The 19,246-nt window shown below is 40.5% G+C and overlaps 1 protein-coding gene across 3 annotated transcripts; it reads left to right on the top strand.

Annotated features, from left to right (window-relative positions):
* Positions 1-2,564: 2,564 nt before the first annotated feature.
* On the top strand, positions 2,565-18,480 carry scarb2a (scavenger receptor class B, member 2a). 3 transcript variants are annotated; one of them, XM_046385414.1, is made up of 13 exons: positions 2,565-3,084; positions 7,761-7,918; positions 8,127-8,274; positions 8,549-8,743; positions 9,180-9,271; positions 10,000-10,119; positions 10,474-10,652; positions 12,027-12,145; positions 12,711-12,784; positions 12,915-12,966; positions 13,052-13,204; positions 14,139-14,186; positions 14,523-18,480. In XM_046385414.1, exons 1-13 carry the CDS (start codon positions 2,962-2,964, stop codon positions 14,652-14,654), a joined length of 1,593 nt encoding a protein of 530 aa, XP_046241370.1. In that variant the 5' UTR covers positions 2,565-2,961; the 3' UTR covers positions 14,655-18,480. The 3 variants fall into 3 exon arrangements, with proteins under 3 accessions (XP_046241370.1, XP_046241371.1, XP_046241372.1); XM_046385416.1 differs by lacking the exon at positions 2,565-3,084 and adding an exon at positions 3,093-3,588; XM_046385415.1 differs by lacking the exon at positions 14,139-14,186.
* The last annotated feature ends 766 nt before the right edge of the window (positions 18,481-19,246 follow it).

The following is a 19,246-nucleotide window of genomic DNA, read 5'->3' as shown; positions in this document are numbered from 1 at the left end:
TTCTGTCTTTCTGCACCACCTTGTTTACTGCAGCAGCGACATGCTCCCAAGCTGTGTTTGACTGTGTTTGTCAACCCACAATTTAGTCCACTGAAACATGTGTGTTGCCTGCTTCAATCTACCATGACAATCGGGATCTTGTCTTCCAAAATGTATGATTTTCCCTTTTGGTGCATGACTATTCCTGACTAAACCTTCATTTGTGCTAACATTATATCAGGGGAAGTCACACGGCAGATGCTGTCAGTTTAAGTTGATTTGAAATTAATAGACCACTGGTGTGGAAAGTTCAAAATGGCATGCACAGAACCTGCTTGAGCAAGGTTTATACACTCAGCATCTGTTATGAATCAAATGTAAGCACAGTGTCAAAAATAATCACGACTCAGTTCAAGTATAGATAGATAGATAGATGGATGACTCCATTCATCCCCGAGGGGAAATTAGGTAAGTATAAATCTAAGAACATTTTTATAAAAAAAAAAAAATGGCCCCTGGTGTCTGAACTGGCATCTCATCCACGAGAATTCAGGGTAAAAGCATGCCCTTGAGTTAAGCAGCTGGTGTTTTCTGTAAATAAGGGTGGTGGCGGCTCACAATTCCAGTTATAGCCTTACACCAGTTAGATGCTTTAAGTGCAGAATGTCATGGAAATAACACTGTTGGTCTTTTGTGACTTTAAATCATGATTGTATTTCAACCAAATTCTGGCAACACATTCAAGAGCCTGCCGTTGTGAAGAACTGATGCCAGTTAAAGGGTGTGAAATATCAACTTCAGCAAACATTAGACAGTGCTGGTTGACATTCAAGTTAATTTTCTGCTGCTTTTTTCAAAATGGATTCAACAGCTCTAATCCCACTGGCACATTTTGATGCTATCATATATATGTATTCCCATTCAAAGAAAACTGAATTGTGTTTCAGATTTTGTCGTTTACTGTTGTGAAAACACATCATTGTGCTGGTGTTACTGCTGCTGCTAGGATAGTGGAAAATGAACACAGATAAATTTGATCAAAAATCAATGTTCACTGGCCTAAAGCTCTGAGAAAACTGTCCAACCAGCAGCAGAATGCTGTATACTGTAGCACGATCTGTGTTTGCTGTGCTGAAACAAATGGATTTTTTCAAATGCAGCTGCAAAGTTTATATCATTGCTGATTTTTCCTTCTGCAGGGTAGATGGTACACCAGTTTTACACCATCTTTGTTACCAGTGAAACATTTTCGATTATGCTGGGACCACAATGATGCATCTGTAATATGAAGGAAAAAACAAAGCAAATTTTCAATTGGATTTGGTTGGCAGATACCTCAGAAACAAAACAAAAAAAACCAACACAAGAAACGTCAACATTCACTCTATGTTATCCATGTTGCTGCAACATCCTGTTTGCAGAATAGCAAGATCTGCATGCATCCACTGAAATGTATTGCTATGGCTGAAAACATACATTTTAGTGTAAACTCTGTGTCCAACACCTTGTCTCACAGTTAAATTCAATTTTGTCAACAATACCGTTGACAATTAAACTGTCTTACTGCAGTCAGGAAGCTTTGCAGTGACATTTTTCCTCACGGAGAACACTTAAGACGCTCTTATGTACGTATAATTTATGTTTGTCAATATTTAGTGCCTGTTTGCCTTGTGATGACCATAATGCGGGTCATTTATCATCCACTTTCTGTTATTCCACTACAACATCAGCCGTGGTTTAAGTGGGTTCCGCAGTAACTGCTAAACATCCACTTTGTCAGTGGCGAGCATCACGTCGTGGGTTCCTCCTTTATAACAGCCCCGCCCTAAAATCAGTCGATCAAATTCAACATCGCACTCACCAGCGTCTGACCAATCAGCACGCAGAGGGGGTGGTCTCGAGACGGTGGTCCGTGAGGGCAGTAGCCAATGAGCGTTCGAGCTCCTTAGACAAAGAGCTCGCGTCAACGATCGTTGGTTGCTTGAATGGCACATTATTCATGTCCACGCTGCGCTTATTTAAGGAGACGCGATGAGGTGAGCTAGCGGAATCCTTATAAAAGGCAGCGGATGTCCAGATACTTCACTTTTTTTGTGTGTGCAGTGAAATGGTCAGATGATGTTTAAGTTTTATTGTGAAAGTGACATTAACCACTTGTCTGAACATGAGCTCATTAGGAAAGTCGCCAGGTGGGTTACTGCCACCGTTGCTTCCATGTTCAGCCTATGAGCAATCTGCTAGTGATTCATTCATAATCCAGGCAGGCTTTCATGTTGTATTTGACGGTTAACATATTTCGGTTACTTCAAACATGATGACACCAGTGAAACAAGGGCATAAAAACTCATTTTTTGACTTTTCATTTCTTTCAAGTTATCTAACTACGACAAATAAAACTAATTGTGCGTAAAGGCGCGCAAATTATAGGAAACAAATGGAAAAGACGATTCGGTTTCAGATTTGTGATATTGTTTGAAACTGTGACATCAGCCATGCAAGCAGAGCTCCATCATTGCTTTTCTCATTCGTTTTTACACACACCCACCGCCCATGCAGCCTCCCCAAAACTCCGCTTTTCGCCTGACCGAGTTCATTTATGCTTAGAGGAAGGGGAGGAGGTGGACAGCTCTTCTTCTACGTCCCGATGTGCTGAGAGCTGCCGTTTCACTTCACCTCCGCCTCCGAGCAGCGCAGTCCTTCCCTTTTCTTAGGTGCCAGGTTTCATTGTCAGCCCAGATTTTGATTAGAAGTGCTTACGGTTTTGATACTCATTTTTTTAAACCCTCCAGCCTCGCCGAAGAGACCACTCCGGGACGGTGAAGAGAGAAGTTTAAACCCCAGGTGCTGCTCATGAGAAAGCGGATCCGAGGTTTCTAACACATCGCCTTCGCTATCTCGAGTAAATTTCTTTGGGGTGGGAAGTTATCATCGACTTCAGTGAAGTTTACCGACACCGAGAGGACAGCACATCCGCCCGGCATCATGACTCGGAGATCCTGTGCCATTTACGCCACCGGGATTGTGTGCGCTCACCTCCTGATAGTGGGGATCGCCCTGGTGGTGGCTCAAGTCTTCCAAACAATGATCCACAGCCGGCTAAAAAAAGTGAGTTGAAGCCTATACCATCTTAGCATTACAATCGTAACGATTTCGTTGTTCTTCCTTTCTTTCGTTTCACACATTTCCCCCCCTCCATCTGTCATATTTAGGGGCTTTAAATGTTCCATCTGCAGTGGACAATCATGCGCATTCAGCATCTCGTTGGTTAGCACACACAGGGTCACAAGATCATCTGGTGTGTTTGTGCAAATTATCTCGGTGTCTACTTTATTTGTCATTTATATTTTGCTACATTCCGCATCTTCAGCCCAGTGGGATGGACCCAAAGCCTTTCTCATCACGAATCCGCATGATCCGAGATTGTGCATCGTGTAAGTTCTATTACACGGCTGGGCAGCGTCACGGTTTTGTCCAAGCTTGCATTAAGACGGGATGATTAACCAGTGCGTGTATTTTGACGTTACACACACACCTAATGAACGCTTTGCTTGTAGGTAGAAATTTTCTGTAACTGCCACAAGAGGAATAATGATTGTGTGACTCTCATAGGTGAGTTTATCACGACCTTATCCAATTTTAATGGCATTTGTTTTATCTTCTTTGACACAGCTTTCAAAATTTCTTAACGGATCTACAGCGTTTATGCAATTTGACCAGGCATTACATGATGAAGCTCGTTATTTGGACGGAAACAGACCTGGGGGAAATGGCATGACAGGTTATTTCCCCCGGCCGATGCAGTAGCATTTTGATAACCTGCACCAGCACTGTGCGCATGACCCGGTGACACATTTCTGTTAATGCAGGATTAATATATTGACTTCTGGGTGGTTGTCTCTTCTGATGCGCGCTACAGAGATCGTAGAAATCGTGGAAATCTCAGCCAGCAAGGGCACGGTGGGTAGGGGGAGGTGTTCAGGTCTTGAGGAATGGGGGAAGGGATCTTGGGTCAGTGGACAGGCAAGTTCCTGACTTCCAACGGTTGATCCATGGCAAGTTTTACATAGTATGTGGAAAGAGGAGACTGAGTGTTAGCCATCCACCAGAAAATTAGACACCCACATTGTAGGACTGTAAAATAGACAAATCTGCATTAATTTGATTTTCACAGTCTTATATGTCTTCAAGCACAGACAAATGTGTATCCTAAGGTACTTTACAGGTTAAATGATTGAGAAAATAAGGTGTGGCTCTTGTTAGTGCATCTATGTGCAGTCTGCATGTACAGGAATCTCCCCCGAACCCCGCTGCACTACTGTTCTATTTTCAGTCTTAACCGCCTCACATTTCTATGAGGGTTTCTTCAACTCTCTGCTCGTCTTGAAATTAATTCTGCATTTAAATAAACCAACCCACATGCTGCATTTAAGTGAGCAAGTTGGCTTTACGTAATGATTTAATAATCTCGGTAGAGTACAATCAGACTAAACATTTATTTTTCTCCTGAGCTGTACTGAAATGTGTGTGGAAATTGACTATGACTTGTGAAATGTGTTTTGATGAGTGGACTGGTATGTCATTATTGGTGCTTCAAATTGAAATGAGAAATTTCTGCTTGTTGCTGTATTTCAGGGCATGTGGGGGGTGACTGGATGGCAGCCCGGTGGGGTGGGGTGTGTTGGCAGCTGACACCCTATCCCACCCTGCAGACCCTTTAAAATACCTCACATTCCTCATACTGACATGAGTCAGTGTGTTGGATGCTCTGTGCAACTCATAATCTGTACTTTAGAATATCTCCGCTTCTTGACAAAGTGGGCTTCCTCCCTTTTACTTAATAATAAGAAAAAGTGAGACACGGCTCAGCAGAAAAGCTCACCACGCTATTAGCCCAAGAAGGAAACTTGCAAACAGCTTCCACACTGACACGCTTTCCCCCTCCTGGAGTTAACTTTACGTCTGGGTCTCATTTGTCTCTCATTCTGAATCAAGGCAGCGTCCCAGGGGATCCAAATTAAAAGAGTTAGTCAAAGTTCATCAACAGGGGATATAATTCTGATGTGACTGGCAGTTACACGAAATGACAGCGTGGCTAATCCTCTTTCGCCACAGTCTTCCCATTGAATTAGACGGGCCCAGACATGCTGAACTGACTCCAAAAATCTACCTGATCTGATGTTCAGATATTGCCCTCTGTATGATAATGAGGTAGCCAAGTTCTTTGGAATAAGTCAGAAGCTACCTTCAGGATATAGACTCTGTGTGTCTGGCAAGCTGGGTGTGGAGGAAGGATAGTGTATAAGCCGTGCGAGGAATGTGACAGACTTCTTGGCCTCGAGGGCACGATTTTATCCCTGGGAGCAGCCTCATGTGCCTTGTTGTTGCAGCCTCGGCCTATCCCGAGTTGTTGTGCACAGACGAGGGAGGCAAAAAGAAAAACACCCACTCATGCCACTCCTCTTAGCCTCGTTTGGGAGAGGAGACTTTTCAAGGTAGTGTGACTGATTGAGTTTGAAGCGTTCAAGAACAAGGTCATGCTTTTAAAACGCACTGTATTTTAGCTCAATGTGCCACTGACGCACAGCTCAAATGCAGGCTCCTCAACAATAGAGGCACTTGATAAAAAAAAAAAAAAATTCTGATTTTGATTATGTGTTTTCCTTTTAACTGTCTTCCACATGCTGTTCCAAGCAGGATCCTGTTGTGCCACACCTAAGCTTTTTGCCTAAAGTTGTTTGACTAAGGCTAAGTCCACATTGCTGTCAATGTTTAATTTGAGTCCTTCAAACTTACTCACCCTGTGGTTTGATTGCAGTGACAAATATCTCCACTTTGTGGCTCATTTATTTATTCCTGATGGGTTTTTTTGTGATAGATCAAGGTGCTTTGGGAGATAAATGATGTTCATCAAACTTTGTTGAAGGCTTTTCAAAAGACCTTTGTTCAAGGTTGGCAAACACAGGGATTCCGGCCACAGTCGCTTGTTGGTCTGTAAAACGCTGCAGGGTAAAAGCCAGACAAGACAGAAGCATGTTTCAAAAGTGACAGAGTTTGCATTTGCTTTTGAAAGGGAGACAAGTGATTTTTGCTGGTCTTGCATAATGTTTTTAATGTTTGAAGTCCTATTGTAAAATGATTACTTGTGATGGTTAAATGCTTCTGTTGTTACCTGGTTTCAGCTCTTAATTAAGATGCAGAATGATCAAGAATCAGGAATAGTTGCATAGCTTGAGAGTTGTTATGCAGCTGTGATGTCAACTGATTATTGGATCCTTAAAAGAAAAACTGACAACGGTGTTACCTGAGTTGAAAGTTAAGATTTGGCAATGCAACATCAGTAATTCTTGATTATTTTTTAAAAAAGACATTTGGAGGACGCTACAGGCCCATGAAGGAGCTGAACACAAGAGCAAAGCACTCTAGAGCTGTAACAATTAGTCAGTTCACTCACTGTTGTTCATCATCAAATTGAAAAAAATCAGACATGCTTCTACAATGTGAGGATTTGCTGTTTTTCTGTTTAAAATATGCTGAATATATTTGGGTATCTGTTGCTGGGACAACTGTGAAGAAAATTTTGGGCTCTTGAACGTTGTGGTGAACATTTTTCAGTATTTTTGCACATTTAACAAACTAAACAATTAAAGAGGCTAGGTGAAATAAACAATCAGTTGTATGGTTAACAAAAGTAAAAAAAAAAAAGAAAGTGAAACTTGTAATATGTAAAATATATCACTCATGATCATATATCCGTTTAGTTGCTTTTCTTTAGCTGCTTGAATCTCAGTTTTTCTTCCGTTACTTGAAGCATCACATATTTATTATGAAGACTATCAAAGTAGTTATTTTGGGTGCGGGGAGACGATGCAACAAAACCCAGGAAAACAATTCTATAGAGCAAAATATGTTTGAAGGTTGGAAGTTGTAACCCAAACAGGAAGTGTCAGCCACACCCTAAGATATGTTTTCTCAGCGTTAAGTGCCTGTGACTGCAGAACACAATGTAAAGCCTCTGGTGCACCTTGCTTGTACACGGGGTACAGAGAAGTTTCAGGGACAGAACATGAAAACACAAGAGGAAATGGTTCATTTGTCCTTTCCTAACTCTCCCATAATGGAACAACTTGCTTATTATTCTTGGTTCACAAACATCTTCAGTCAGCTTACTCGTTGTTCTCTTACATGGTTGAACGATCTAGTTATAGGTTACTATTGCACGGGAAGCAGTCACATTTTTGTCATGCATTTATGACTGACTTCAAATATCAGGCTTGTGTTTCCTCACGTGATCACAGTCAAAACTTCTGTAAAACCACAACCGTCTTCAACGTTTTGTGACTGTCTAGACTTACGTGGTTTGAATACAAGAACTCACGCAATGTCTTGCACCTAGCAGAATTTCTAATACTACAGAGCTGCTATATATCTTATCATTGCAACATAGTTGGATTGTGTGGGCTGACTAGTAGCCCATGGTTAGGTTCTTGCCTAGGCTTGCAGAGGTCAGAGACTGGGTGAAGATTTTCTGCCTGTCCTGACATTTCTTTTAAGCGATGAAGGGCTTTTCTCTGCTTCCCCTCTGGGTTTCAGGGTCTTGGCCCAGCACCAGCTCCTTGCAGAAAAGTGCCATGTGTGCTCTCTGATGTCACTCACTCAGAACAGCAAAGAGCTTTAGGTGGAGTAACTTGTATTTGGGCACAGCCAAAGCGGAGTGTGTTTTTGCCATCTGAATTTGAATTTCATCTGAATATATTATTATATTTGTCTTTTTTGTTTGACAGGAAATAACTTTGACAGAGAAGAGCCAAGTGTTTGAGTCATGGAAGAATCCACCCCCCCCTGTTTATATGGAGTATTACTTCTTCAATGTGACCAATCCAGAGGTGTTCTTGGCAGGCGGGAAGGCAGCTGTTAAACAGATTGGACCATATACCTACAGGTAGGTTTGATATGAGGCCCTGAAGAGCTGCAGCTTTAAATGTGTGTAATGGAAAATAGTGATGGTTATCATTTCAGCCATGCTCATGAAAGACCTCTTTAAGGAAGGCCATCTTGCATCTGGTACATCCGGGGTTATTTTGTTAGTGCAGTGTGAAATCAAAACAAAAGACATCTGGACTGACTGACCGATGTCCTTTCCACACCAGGGAATACAGGCCAAGGGAAAATGTGACTTTCTTGGAGAATGGCACCAAGATTTACGCCGTGAATCCCAAAACGTTTGTGTTTGTACCCGAGAAGTCAGTCGGTGACCCCGAGGTTGACTACATCACGACTGTCAACATTCCATTTGTGGTAAGACATGGTGTCTGTACAGGACCCACATGTGTCATTTTGAGCTGCACCGGCCAGTTTATGGAGTTTAAGTCACTTGATTGACATGTGAGTTGTTATTTCCTCACATGTCAATCAAGTGACTTATCAAGTGACTTTCTATTACTCCCCTAACTCCAGGCCATTGTTCTCTTAGTTTTATTGTGACATTTTGATATCTTGAACATATAAACTTCTTTCTTATGAGGCCAAAACGGAGTGTTTTTTATTGACTGTCATTGTCTTCTGTCCTCAGGCAATAATGAACGAGCTGAATTCCTACTCTTTCTTCCTGCGAACTTTGGTTTCTATGTACGTGAATAGTCTGGGTGTCGACGTTTTCATGAACCGCACTGTCCACGAGGTGCTGTGGGGCTTCAAAGACCCTCTTCTCTCAAAGGTCCACACCATGAAACCTGAGGTGGATGAATATTTTGGGCTGATGTGGAAGGTGAGCTTGGTTGTATTCATGAATCTCATTTTTGGGAGGCAAGCTTGATGTTACTTTAGTGCATAAACCTTAGCAAAGCTCTCGCAAGGTGGCTGTTAGGGGTTACTTAAACAACAGACGAGTCAAAGTGTCTTTGGTAAAGTCACATAAGAGAAGTGAGAATGACCATGTGCTGATGGAATATGTTTATACTTCCTGTTAATGAAATGGTGTCTGCAACTTTGTGACAGCAGCCATGTGATGCTGATTGCAGCATTTTGTGTAATGGAGCTATTAGTCAATTAATTGATGACTGATACAAAGCGATATTTTCTTTCACAGTTCCCATGGTCCTCTGTCAACAGACATTACTGTTTCTGATTCAGTGTCTACCTGCTTTATCCTGAACAGTCGCAGCGGTTTTATCTCAACTCATGTCTCATCTGGTTTTCTACAGAAAAATGGCACCCATGAAGGAGAATTTGTGTTCCACACTGGCGAGGAAAACTACTTGGATTATGGCAAGATCGACACATGGAACGGCCTGCGGTAAAGACTTATATCAGGCAGTGTCAAGTGTCCCTGAACAACAGATCCTTTTCCCTTTTCCTGTTTTCCACAATGATAGGAAACACTTAAAAACACATGACTTCCACCTCTTCCCTTTTAAGATATTCATTCATTCATTCATCAGGAATATCATATATTGTTATATTTGCCTCCTTACATCACCTGTATTAGAAAGTCCAGAGGAAAAAGCCTTTGCTCCCCTCTTTTAAGTAGAACACGATTGCTACATGAATGTTTGGATATCCAGAGTGACTTTGTACTTTGAACGTAATCATCACGTGTAGGCAGATGTCTGAAGTGGAAGAAGTATTTACATTCTTTACTTCAATAAAAGTCTCTACAGCAGTGTGAAAAATATTTTTAAGTACTTAAAAACCTTGTGTAAGTAAAATGAATTAATTTTTCTTTTTGTATAATATTGGATACATTATAATTTTCAGCCTCAAAAAGTGTAGTAAAGGGGAAATCACTCTTCGGAACTGCTGACTAGAGCTACAGTGATAAGTCATTCAATCAATTAGCTGATCAGCAGAAAATTTATGAGCAACTGCTTCTGGTTTAATCTTTAACAATGTGCGTTTGTGACTATAGATGACAGCTATAAATGAATGTAGAGGAAACATGTAAAGTAGTTCCTCTAAATTGCAGTGGATTATAAAAAGCATAAAATGATACACTGATTTTTTTTTTTTTCCCTTCATCAACAGGAAAATGTCCTGGTGGTCTTCCGATCAGAGCAACATGATCAACGGTACAGACGGTGCAGTCTTCCACCCTCTGATAAACAGGAATGAGCTGCTCTACATCTTTGCTGCTGATCTCTGCAGGTATGCACGCATTCCTTATGTGGCTGTAAGTTTGTTTACAGTCAAAGCATCCGGGCAGGGCGAGGACCACAATGTTCATTGACATTTAAGTAAATTGCGCCTGAGTCATACACTACATGCTTACCAATCCACTGATAAAGACCTGCGTTTATGTTTATTACAGCTTCTGATAAGGTTGATGATGAACTTAAAAGACATGTGGGAAAGTAACTTTTTACTGTAACAGTGCTGACTGCTTCCCGTTTCCTTCTGCTTATGCTCTTAAACTTTGTCTCGACCGTTTCTTGACGGTTTGTAGTACATTCTTAATTTATAACTCCCTAAAGTGGGTACTGAACATGTTTCTTTGGTTAGGTCTATCCATCTAGCCTATGTGGAAGACGTGGAGGTGAAAGGCATCCAGGCGTATCGCTTTGCACCCCCTAGTGATGTCCTCATGAGCCCTAAAGACAACCCCACTAACGAGGGCTTCTGTGTGCCAGCTGGGGACTGTCTTGGCACTGGGGTGCTTAAAGTCAGCGTTTGTCGAGAAGGTAAGGGGCTGTCCCATTTCCCCTTCAGTTGCCATGGAGCCTGACCCACTTCCCTTTGATAACTCCAAACCAGCCATGTGACACATTTCACCCCCCCCCCCTATTTTCAACCCCCCAAAATGTCCTTTCAGTCAGCAACCGTGTCCCCTGTCTGGTATCCAACATTCCCACTGTTTAAACTTGCCAGATTTTACTCAATACACGGTTCAATGATTAACCGTGCTGACTGTGTGAGGAAACCATTGAAGTAGTTTATGGTGGTCGTTGAGTGGAGTGTGATTACTGTGATACGATAATCATCACTGGGCTTGACACTTGAAGACAGTGAATCACTGACAGATATGCTACTGTAACCTCAGGACTCTGTATGTTTTAGATGCACTTTATTAGCAAGGTTGCTGCTGGTTGAACTTTTCTTTTGCTAAAGCAAAAGCTCCCCTGACTCAAATGAGGAAGCACAGCTGATTGGATGGATTTATGAAAACAATATGGAGATCCAATCAAAAGCGAGCCCTTTTAAATGGTTCCATTTAGAAATGACTGTGTGTGTCCTAGTTGTTGTTGTTTTATTCATTTTAAATCCCATAAAGCACAAATATTTTTCAACATATTGCCAAAACTGTTTAAATTGTTGTAAATATCAGTTTAGGTTTCTAAAACTTTATCTGAAAACATGTAGTCAAAGTACATGTATCTAAACTCTTAACAGTTTAGTGCAGTGGAAAAAATATAACATTGGTCAAAACCACAGTTTCCTTTCTGTCGTGTCAGTTATGGCAACAGCAGCAGTATTATTTAGACTTAGTTTCCCATGTTGTTAGATTCAGTGTGTTAAAATTTGACTTTTTTTATTTATTCAAGAAAATAATATATAAATAAAGAAACAAACAAACATTTCTCCCCCAGAATTTTATTCCTGGTGTGATTACAGCTTTCAAACAGCATTTTGATCTTCACATTTGAAAATTGTATTTTCAAAGAAGAAGAAAAAAAAATTAAATGAATTGAAAAGAGAATATAGAAGTAATGTAAATATTGCATACATATAGCATTTAGGTCCACCAAGAGTTTAATTATGACAAGCTTCAGAGAGATGTTCAAAGGAAAGGTAAAGACAGGATATTACGCTCTTCTCATACATGTCAACAAATCATTTGAGTACAACCTGAAGCACACATTATTTCTGCTATCTGCTACACTATCAGCTACAGATATACCTCTTTATCTATTTTTATCTCCTCAAAATACTAAATACTTCCTCTATCTTATCTTGTGTTTCTTTCTCAACTTTTGTCAGCCCTTGTTTTGACTGAGTCATCTCAGAATACAAACCGTAAACTGACTCACGTGTTTGTCATATTTGTTTCTTTCCAGGTGCTCCCATTGTTGTGTCTTTTCCCCACTTTTATCAAGCGGACCCCATGTACATCAACGCCGTTGAGGGGCTCAACCCCAACAAGGAAGAACATGAGACGTACCTTGACCTGCAGCCGGTATGACTAATATTTCTTACCCAGAACAAAGTGGTGTGGAGGAATCTGAGTTGAGTCTCACTCTGTTTGTTTATGACTGTTTTTATCTAAATGAGAATTAGTTGTTTGATTCATAGTGGCGGCCGCTCTTGTTTTTTGTTGCCATTGACTGTATTATTTTTGGTCAGCTTACATCATTAAAGAGAAATGGGGTCACATAAGGTTAATTTTAATATTAGAGGTGCTTAACTCAACTCAGATGCTACTTTTTGATTTCAGATGTCACTGTATTACAAATAGATTATTTTAATACCGATTTGCTTGAGTGCATAAGGTAGATTTACATTTAATAGTCAGACATATTCAAAGGAAGAGCAGAGAAAAATGAGAAATAACTCCAAAAAATTGAACTAAAAGTACAGAATATAGTGTCCCACGCCATGTCAGGGGTAGGCAAAAAGCAGCCTATAAAATTGTTCTTTGCTGAATCCTCTCTGTACGTAAGGTGTTAACTAATTCAGTGTAAAGGAAAGACAAGTTTCTGAGATGCAGTTAGATTCACTGAAACCTTTGTTTTTCCTTTTAGACCACAGGTGTTCCCATTCGTGCCTGCAAGAGAGCTCAGCTCAATATCATCCTGAAGAGAGTTCAAGGCTTCCCGTAAGTTGAACTTTGCTGAACTCTGACCCACTTTACTGTTGTCACCCTGTGTCCCTATTTCTGCCACATGTTGAGCCAGATGTCCCCCCTGACCTCCACATCTCTCTCTCTCTCTCTTTCTCCCCTGCAGCAAAACTAAGTACATCAATGAGACCATTTTCCCCATCATGTTTGTCAATGAGGTGAGGATTTCATTTAGTGCGGTCTGAGACAAACCTGTCCACACTGAGTGAGACACAAACCAATAATCACCTCTCTCCACTGTAGACGGCAACTATTGACAATGAATCAGCCTCCCAGATGAGAACGCTTCTCCTAATCGTCACGCTTGTGTCAAACTTCCCTTTGCTAATCGTGGGTTTGGGCATCATCCTTCTACTGGTTCTCGTCGTCTTGTTCTGCCGAAACCGCCAGAAGAAGGTAGGAACCAGCCCCGTTGTTGTGCACAGAAGTGTAGTATTAATCCACACATTTACCCTGGTTTGAAAAGTGAGTGTGCTACCCACTGACATTAGCTCACAGAATAAATGAGTCCTAGGCTGGTAATAGATAGACAGTAGTGATATGCCACAGTAAATGCTGCAGTGTTTTTTAGAGTTTAACTAGGTTTCTTTTTTTTTTTTTGCATGGTTAACGGTTTTCCTGAGCTGCTGCAGGTTTAATCCCAAACTATGTGCATGTCAACTAACACACTGCATGAATCCTGTGCAGCAAAGTCAGCATGAGCAGTTTTCTACATTTCTGGTTTTAACTGGTGTATTTTTTTCTATTTTGGCTTTTGTTTTATTATTATTATTTTTAATTTTTATTTTTTGTTGAATGTTTTCTAACAGTTGATGCATTTATGATAAGTCAATGAGCGCTTGTATTTAGGTTCAGTCTTCGGTCAGTGTAGCTATAAGCTGGCTTAGCACTATTTAGTAACAAAGTGCATTGAACTAGAATAGTCCTGTGATTGATGTGCAGGCACGATGACCTCTTATCTCCAGCAGCACGGGGTTGATGATCTGAAGTCTGGCCTCAGCACCCTACGATTACAGATTATAGATTATTGAAGTTGAGGTTATCCCCTGCCCCTAAAATGACCTGCAACACGAGAAAGACAGTTTGATATTATTGGATGTATTTGGGGGTTTTTTTTTGCTGAGAGTTAGAACCACAAGGGCGATAGTACTAATTTCTCATCCGACTCTCAGCAAGGAAGAAAATCGGTGAACTTCGCAGAGTTTAGCCCTTTAGCTTAGCATTGAGAAGATGTTTAAAACGTGCTTAATTGCAATGTGAAGAATTGTTGTATTAACCATGTTCTAATTTTAATTTTCTGTAACCCCCTTTTTTCCCTTTTCTGTTTTAGAATGAAGTAAAACGTATTGATTTTACTGAAGCTTTTCATTCTTTTACTGTAAGTCTTAATTTTTGCCTTGTTTGCTGTTCTCCTCTTTAATTTGTTATCCATCATCTCTGATTTTATTTATCATTTTTTAATTATCTTTATGGGACATGCTATACCTTTTAAGTTCTCACCTCACAGTGTAATATGTTTATTTTTAAGTTACGGTAATATTTTCTGTGGTGGTTGTTTGATGCATAGTTAGATTGATGTAGTTCACTGTGGACATTTCAATCAAAACATTTTATTCCCATTTTATTGTCAGTGTTGAATATAAAAGAATATTTGGATGTCTTGCCATTTCAGTGGTTCACACTAATGCCCTCTGTTCCGACTCTTCCTGTTCAGACGGCGAAAGACGACACGGCCTACACTCAGGTCAGCGACAAACCCGACGAGCCATCAGAAACTCCAGCCACTCAGCCGGTGAGGAATGGCTCATACATTGCCATGTCTCCAGTGGAGGCCCAAAAGTGTTGATCAAGGAACCCTTCCCCAAGTGTGGAGCTCAGGAAGGGGGCTGAGGGAGCAGCACATGGGTGTTACACTACCACGGGTGGGGGTTTATATACACTTTGGGCTCATTTTCACTTATTTTTGTGGGGGTGGGGAGGATAGGGAAAGGGGTGGGACACAAGCTCCAGTAAATGCTTAGTCAACAAAGACATTGCTCCTCTCACTGAGCCCTCTTATGACTGTTTGTCCTCCTCTACTCTACCTGCTGAGCATGGCCCTCACTGCCTGCTGTACTGCAACACAAACAAACTCCCACACTCATTTTAGTCTTGGTTGGCCCTAAAGATGAAGGGACCCTGGATGGGCTTAGCCAGGACAGTCCTTTAAATCTTCTGAGGGAACAAGGTAGCATAGGTGTCGCTGTTGTACGCGGATGTATGATCTTCTGAGCAGACTCTGCCAGCTAATATGGCTCAAAGAAAGTGTTTTTTTTTTGCCTGAACAACAGTGGGTGTTGTTACCATCATGTTCTTGCTTTTTCATTTCCATCAGTGTTGCGTGAGGACTTGAAGCCAACAGATTTTTTAGAAAAGCCCCCGTAAACTGAATCCTTAGGAAAACAAAAAACTCTCTGGGCTCCCGAGCCCAGAGGATAAAGTGGTTTTGCTAACAACACTGAATTCAGCATATCTTTTTGTAAAAAATAAATATTAAGAAGAAGAAGAAGAAACAGACTGAGCCAAACTATTTATAGCATTTTTGCCTTTTTTCTTAAGATGAATCAGTGCACCTACCCACATACACACACACACACACACTGTACTTCCAGTATCAGTCAGTGAACATGTGTGTGCACCTTCAGCTTACTTACACTTCAGTGTCCTTTTTTGATGGGCAATGGGAATCTTTCTTTTTCTCGATGCAGGCATAGTGTAGTGTGACGTCTGGAATATTTGTGAGTTTGACCCCCCCCCCCCCCTTGTCACCATTACCTTTTTTTCCCCCAGAACACACTAGTCTAGAGAATATTCAGCTACATTTCCGAGTCATCTTACTTAAGGTGATGACTGCTTAGCTATGAATTGGTCAGGAACGCGAACAGTAGCTTGATAAAGTTGCACCTTTAGGCTTCATCACAGATTTAAAACAAAGCGGAAAAAAACACCCATGGAACTTACAAGGGAGACTTGAACCTGCTTTCTGCCTTATAACAGTTCAATGTGTTCTTTTCTTGTTCATTCATACATCGTTCAGATAAGCTGGAAATCTCTTGTTGTTATTGTACATATGTAAAGAGGAAATGTTGAGATACCTCCGACCAAATCCAGCAAACAGTCCTCTAAAGTGTGCTGAAAGACACTAACTTTGCTCTGGTGTCAATTGCTCCTGCACGTCTACACTGTTACCTGTTTTTTTTGTTTGTGTGTTTGTTTGTTTGTTTGTTTGTTTTTTTAAAAAGCACAATTTGGATTGTTAAAACCAGTCCTCACACAAGGCTACCAGGTTTTTTAGTCCATTATTATATATTTACAGCTGATCTGTCAAAGACACTGACAGGTGCTGTGACTATTTAAAACAAAAAAATGTTGAATCTCTGGGTTTTGAGGAAACCCCGTACACCACTCGCCGCTGTGCTGTCATTCAGTTTGCCAAGGAGCTGTAGGCATTCAGGCAAAAACACAGCACACAGCACTTGAATCACTGTTTGTCTTATGTTTCATGTTGTGTTTTCATTTCTTCGGTCCTCGTCACACGTCAAACCCAGTTGTAGTCAGCGTGGAAAATTCCCTGCACTTTGCCTGGAAATTGTGCCCTGTGTATTTTCATTGTTTGTTTATTTGTTTTTTTTGTTTTTTCAATGGTCATTTCAATGCAGGTGGTCCACATATTCAGTACATTTCAATGTTTTGTCCTCACTAGTATTGGTAACAAAGGATGTTCATCCTCTGTGTTATTTGCTTTTGAGCACATGGAGTGTCTTCTTTTGATATACTTTTGTATTTGTTATTGCTGCTAGAAAATGCCATAACCTACGGACTTGTATTTGTTTATGTGGTATTTACCATACTGTGCTCGTATTCAGTTTGAGGTTGACCCACAGAAGTTTTTTTTCCTTTGAGTCTTAAATCTTGAAGGCTTTCTGTGTTGCCAGCCCTTTTGACACCTGAGCACAAGATACAAAGCCAAAAGCTTGCATCCATTTATTGGAATTACAACTTACTAGTTATCCCTAGTGACATTTTTATAAAGTTATCACATTTAACCACTCGATTTGCGGACGATCAGACCCATAACACATGTATCATAGGGGTTTATTATAGGATGAGTAAACTTAACAGTTCAGTGGAGGTGTTGAAAAGGGCGAGCCACTTCAGCACCAGCTGAGACTGGTGTCAGAAGTCTGATACTGGAATTATTAACACTGTGGTGGAGACTAAAGGATTCCTTTTTAAAGTTGAATCAATTCACTGAAGGCCTTTTTATTACAACGTACATGCAAGCAACCAATGCCTTGTGCGAACTCAGTCCGTCGTCACACACCTTTTTAAAAAAAATCTTGACTTGAACCTGAAAGACCTTAATCCCGAGAGTCGTGTGCGTGTTGCTTGTACAGCGTTTGTTCAAACACACACCTGAGCTATCACTCCTCCACTGTCTGATTTCTACTACACTGACCTTTGAGTCCAGTATTTCAAGCTCATTGGCTCATCCCTGTTTGACCAAAGATAACCCACATAGATTTGCCCCAGAGCCGTGTTTACTCTCCTCTGCGATAACAGCCGTGCCACAAAACCACCGCCTACCTTTTTTAAAAAATTTTTACTTTTTCTTTTTTTTTTTTGATCGTGCCACCACTGACCGTATGTGAAGTATTTGCAGCAGTGTTGTGAGCATGAATGGATGTGCGTATGTGCCTTTTTACAACAAGGCAAATTTTAAAAAAGAATGACAATTTCACAAATTGCTAGTTGTGGGTATTGGTGGGTATTGCTTTTCGTCGCCCAGTGCAAGAGCAAACAAAAGTAATCAATGCTCGTTTTGAGCAGATCTCAGTATTATGTAAGACAAAGCAATACAGAATTGTATAAAATAAATTGTGGATGTTTTGTAAGGGGCCACAAAATATTTATGTATTTTTTTTCTGTTAGTTTTACTTCTGTAGAACTACTTCCTTTTTCTGTTGTGTAATTTAGTTATTTTTTGTAACATTGAACACATTTCATTTTTGATCATTTCATTATTTTTTTTTTTCCCACCAAAACTCAAAAACTGTAAAAGATGGACCAGAGTGTCAAACTGGGAGATGTCAGAACCCTGTAAAATGTCTGTAAAATGAGTTTTCATGAATGGTTTAAGATTGTTTGTGTTCGATGAATATGAGAAGTGTAAATTTGTGTTTGTGGAGTCAGTGCATTTCTGTTAAACTGGAGTGATTTTTTTTTTCTTTTTTTCTACTGGAAGGCTGATTATCTTGATGACTGAGTAAAGTGAAGCATTGATGCTGTGTAACCTATCTAGATGAATGAAGCCCTCCTTCAGGGATGAGCACTAGTGCCATACCATCCTTTGATTATTATTTCTTTCCTTAATTTGCTCTTTGGTGTGACCTCATCTCCCCATTTCGATGTTCTGAAGTCACTAACAGATATTTCCTCTTGAGATATACTAATTTGTTTTGCTGCTGAAAATGACAATCTCGCTTGTCATGTTAGGTGCAAAATGAATTCAAAGTAATATCCATTTTTAGTTTTGATAATTTACACTGCACAGATGTTTCTACAGTGCTTTTGTAAACATTTCTAGTGTATTTGCAAAAAAAAATAAAAGTTGCATTCAATTGCAAAGCTCACATGGTCGTCTGCTGTCTCCTGTATAAACTGTCAGAGAAGTAAATAGAAATGAGTTTGTGGCATAAAAGTGCTAATCCAGGGGAAGTAGGAGTAAATTATGTGATGGATGCTGCTTGATAAGGTGTCCATTTTCAAGAATAATCTGACACCCAATACCCTCAATACTTCTAGCAAAAATAGCTGCAACCCTTCCCTCTCTTTGTACACATAACTCTGTGCTGTGACAGTTATGTGCTGCTGTGACAGCTTCGCCCTCATGCAAAACCCGCAGCTGAATGGCAGCAAGTTCAGGCATGTTGTTTGGGAGTAGAGGAGGTCACACGTTCCTCTAACAGAGATGAATCCACAAATACCCAGGGCTTTATATGTGTACCCAGCAGCAACCTTCTGTTCGTTATTCTAACTTGTGACCTTGGGGAAGTTCGGCTTCCCCACGTCTGAGCTCTTCTGGGAACTTACATCATATGTTTCCATCCTTGAGATTGTTGTTTCAGGATTCACGCATGTCAACACAAAAGCACTTTTTCCTTCAGTAAATTAAGTGCACATTCTTCAGTTTTTTGGAGACTTGACTGACCTTCAGCAGAGTTGACGCTTTTGTGTGCTTACACTACTGATTGCTTAATTTGTATACTCTGGAGTACAGGTTCAATTTGTCATGCTGCCGTGCCAGCGATTGTCTTGACCAGAGGCATTGTGTTTTTGGGTTGTCTGTCCCATTCTTATGAACACAATATAGAAATACATTGAGAGTATTTCCTCAAA

Source organism: Scatophagus argus, chromosome 4 (assembly GCF_020382885.2).
Source record: "Scatophagus argus isolate fScaArg1 chromosome 4, fScaArg1.pri, whole genome shotgun sequence".
NCBI lineage: Eukaryota > Metazoa > Chordata > Actinopteri > Scatophagidae > Scatophagus > Scatophagus argus.
Note: the sequence above shows the minus strand (reverse complement) of the source record. Positions and strands in the feature narration are given on the sequence as shown.

Excerpts from the sequence above, each read along its gene's own strand:
- scarb2a (XM_046385414.1), top strand. The coding sequence starts at position 2,962 with ATGACTCGGAGATCCTGTGCCATTTACGCCACCGGGATTGTGTGCGCT. Across the intron at positions 8,744-9,179 it reads ATTTTGGGCTGATGTGGAAG|AAAAATGGCACCCATGAAGG; the intron begins GTGAGCTTGGTT and ends GGTTTTCTACAG. Across the intron at positions 10,120-10,473 it reads TTTGCTGCTGATCTCTGCAG|GTCTATCCATCTAGCCTATG; the intron begins GTATGCACGCAT and ends TTCTTTGGTTAG.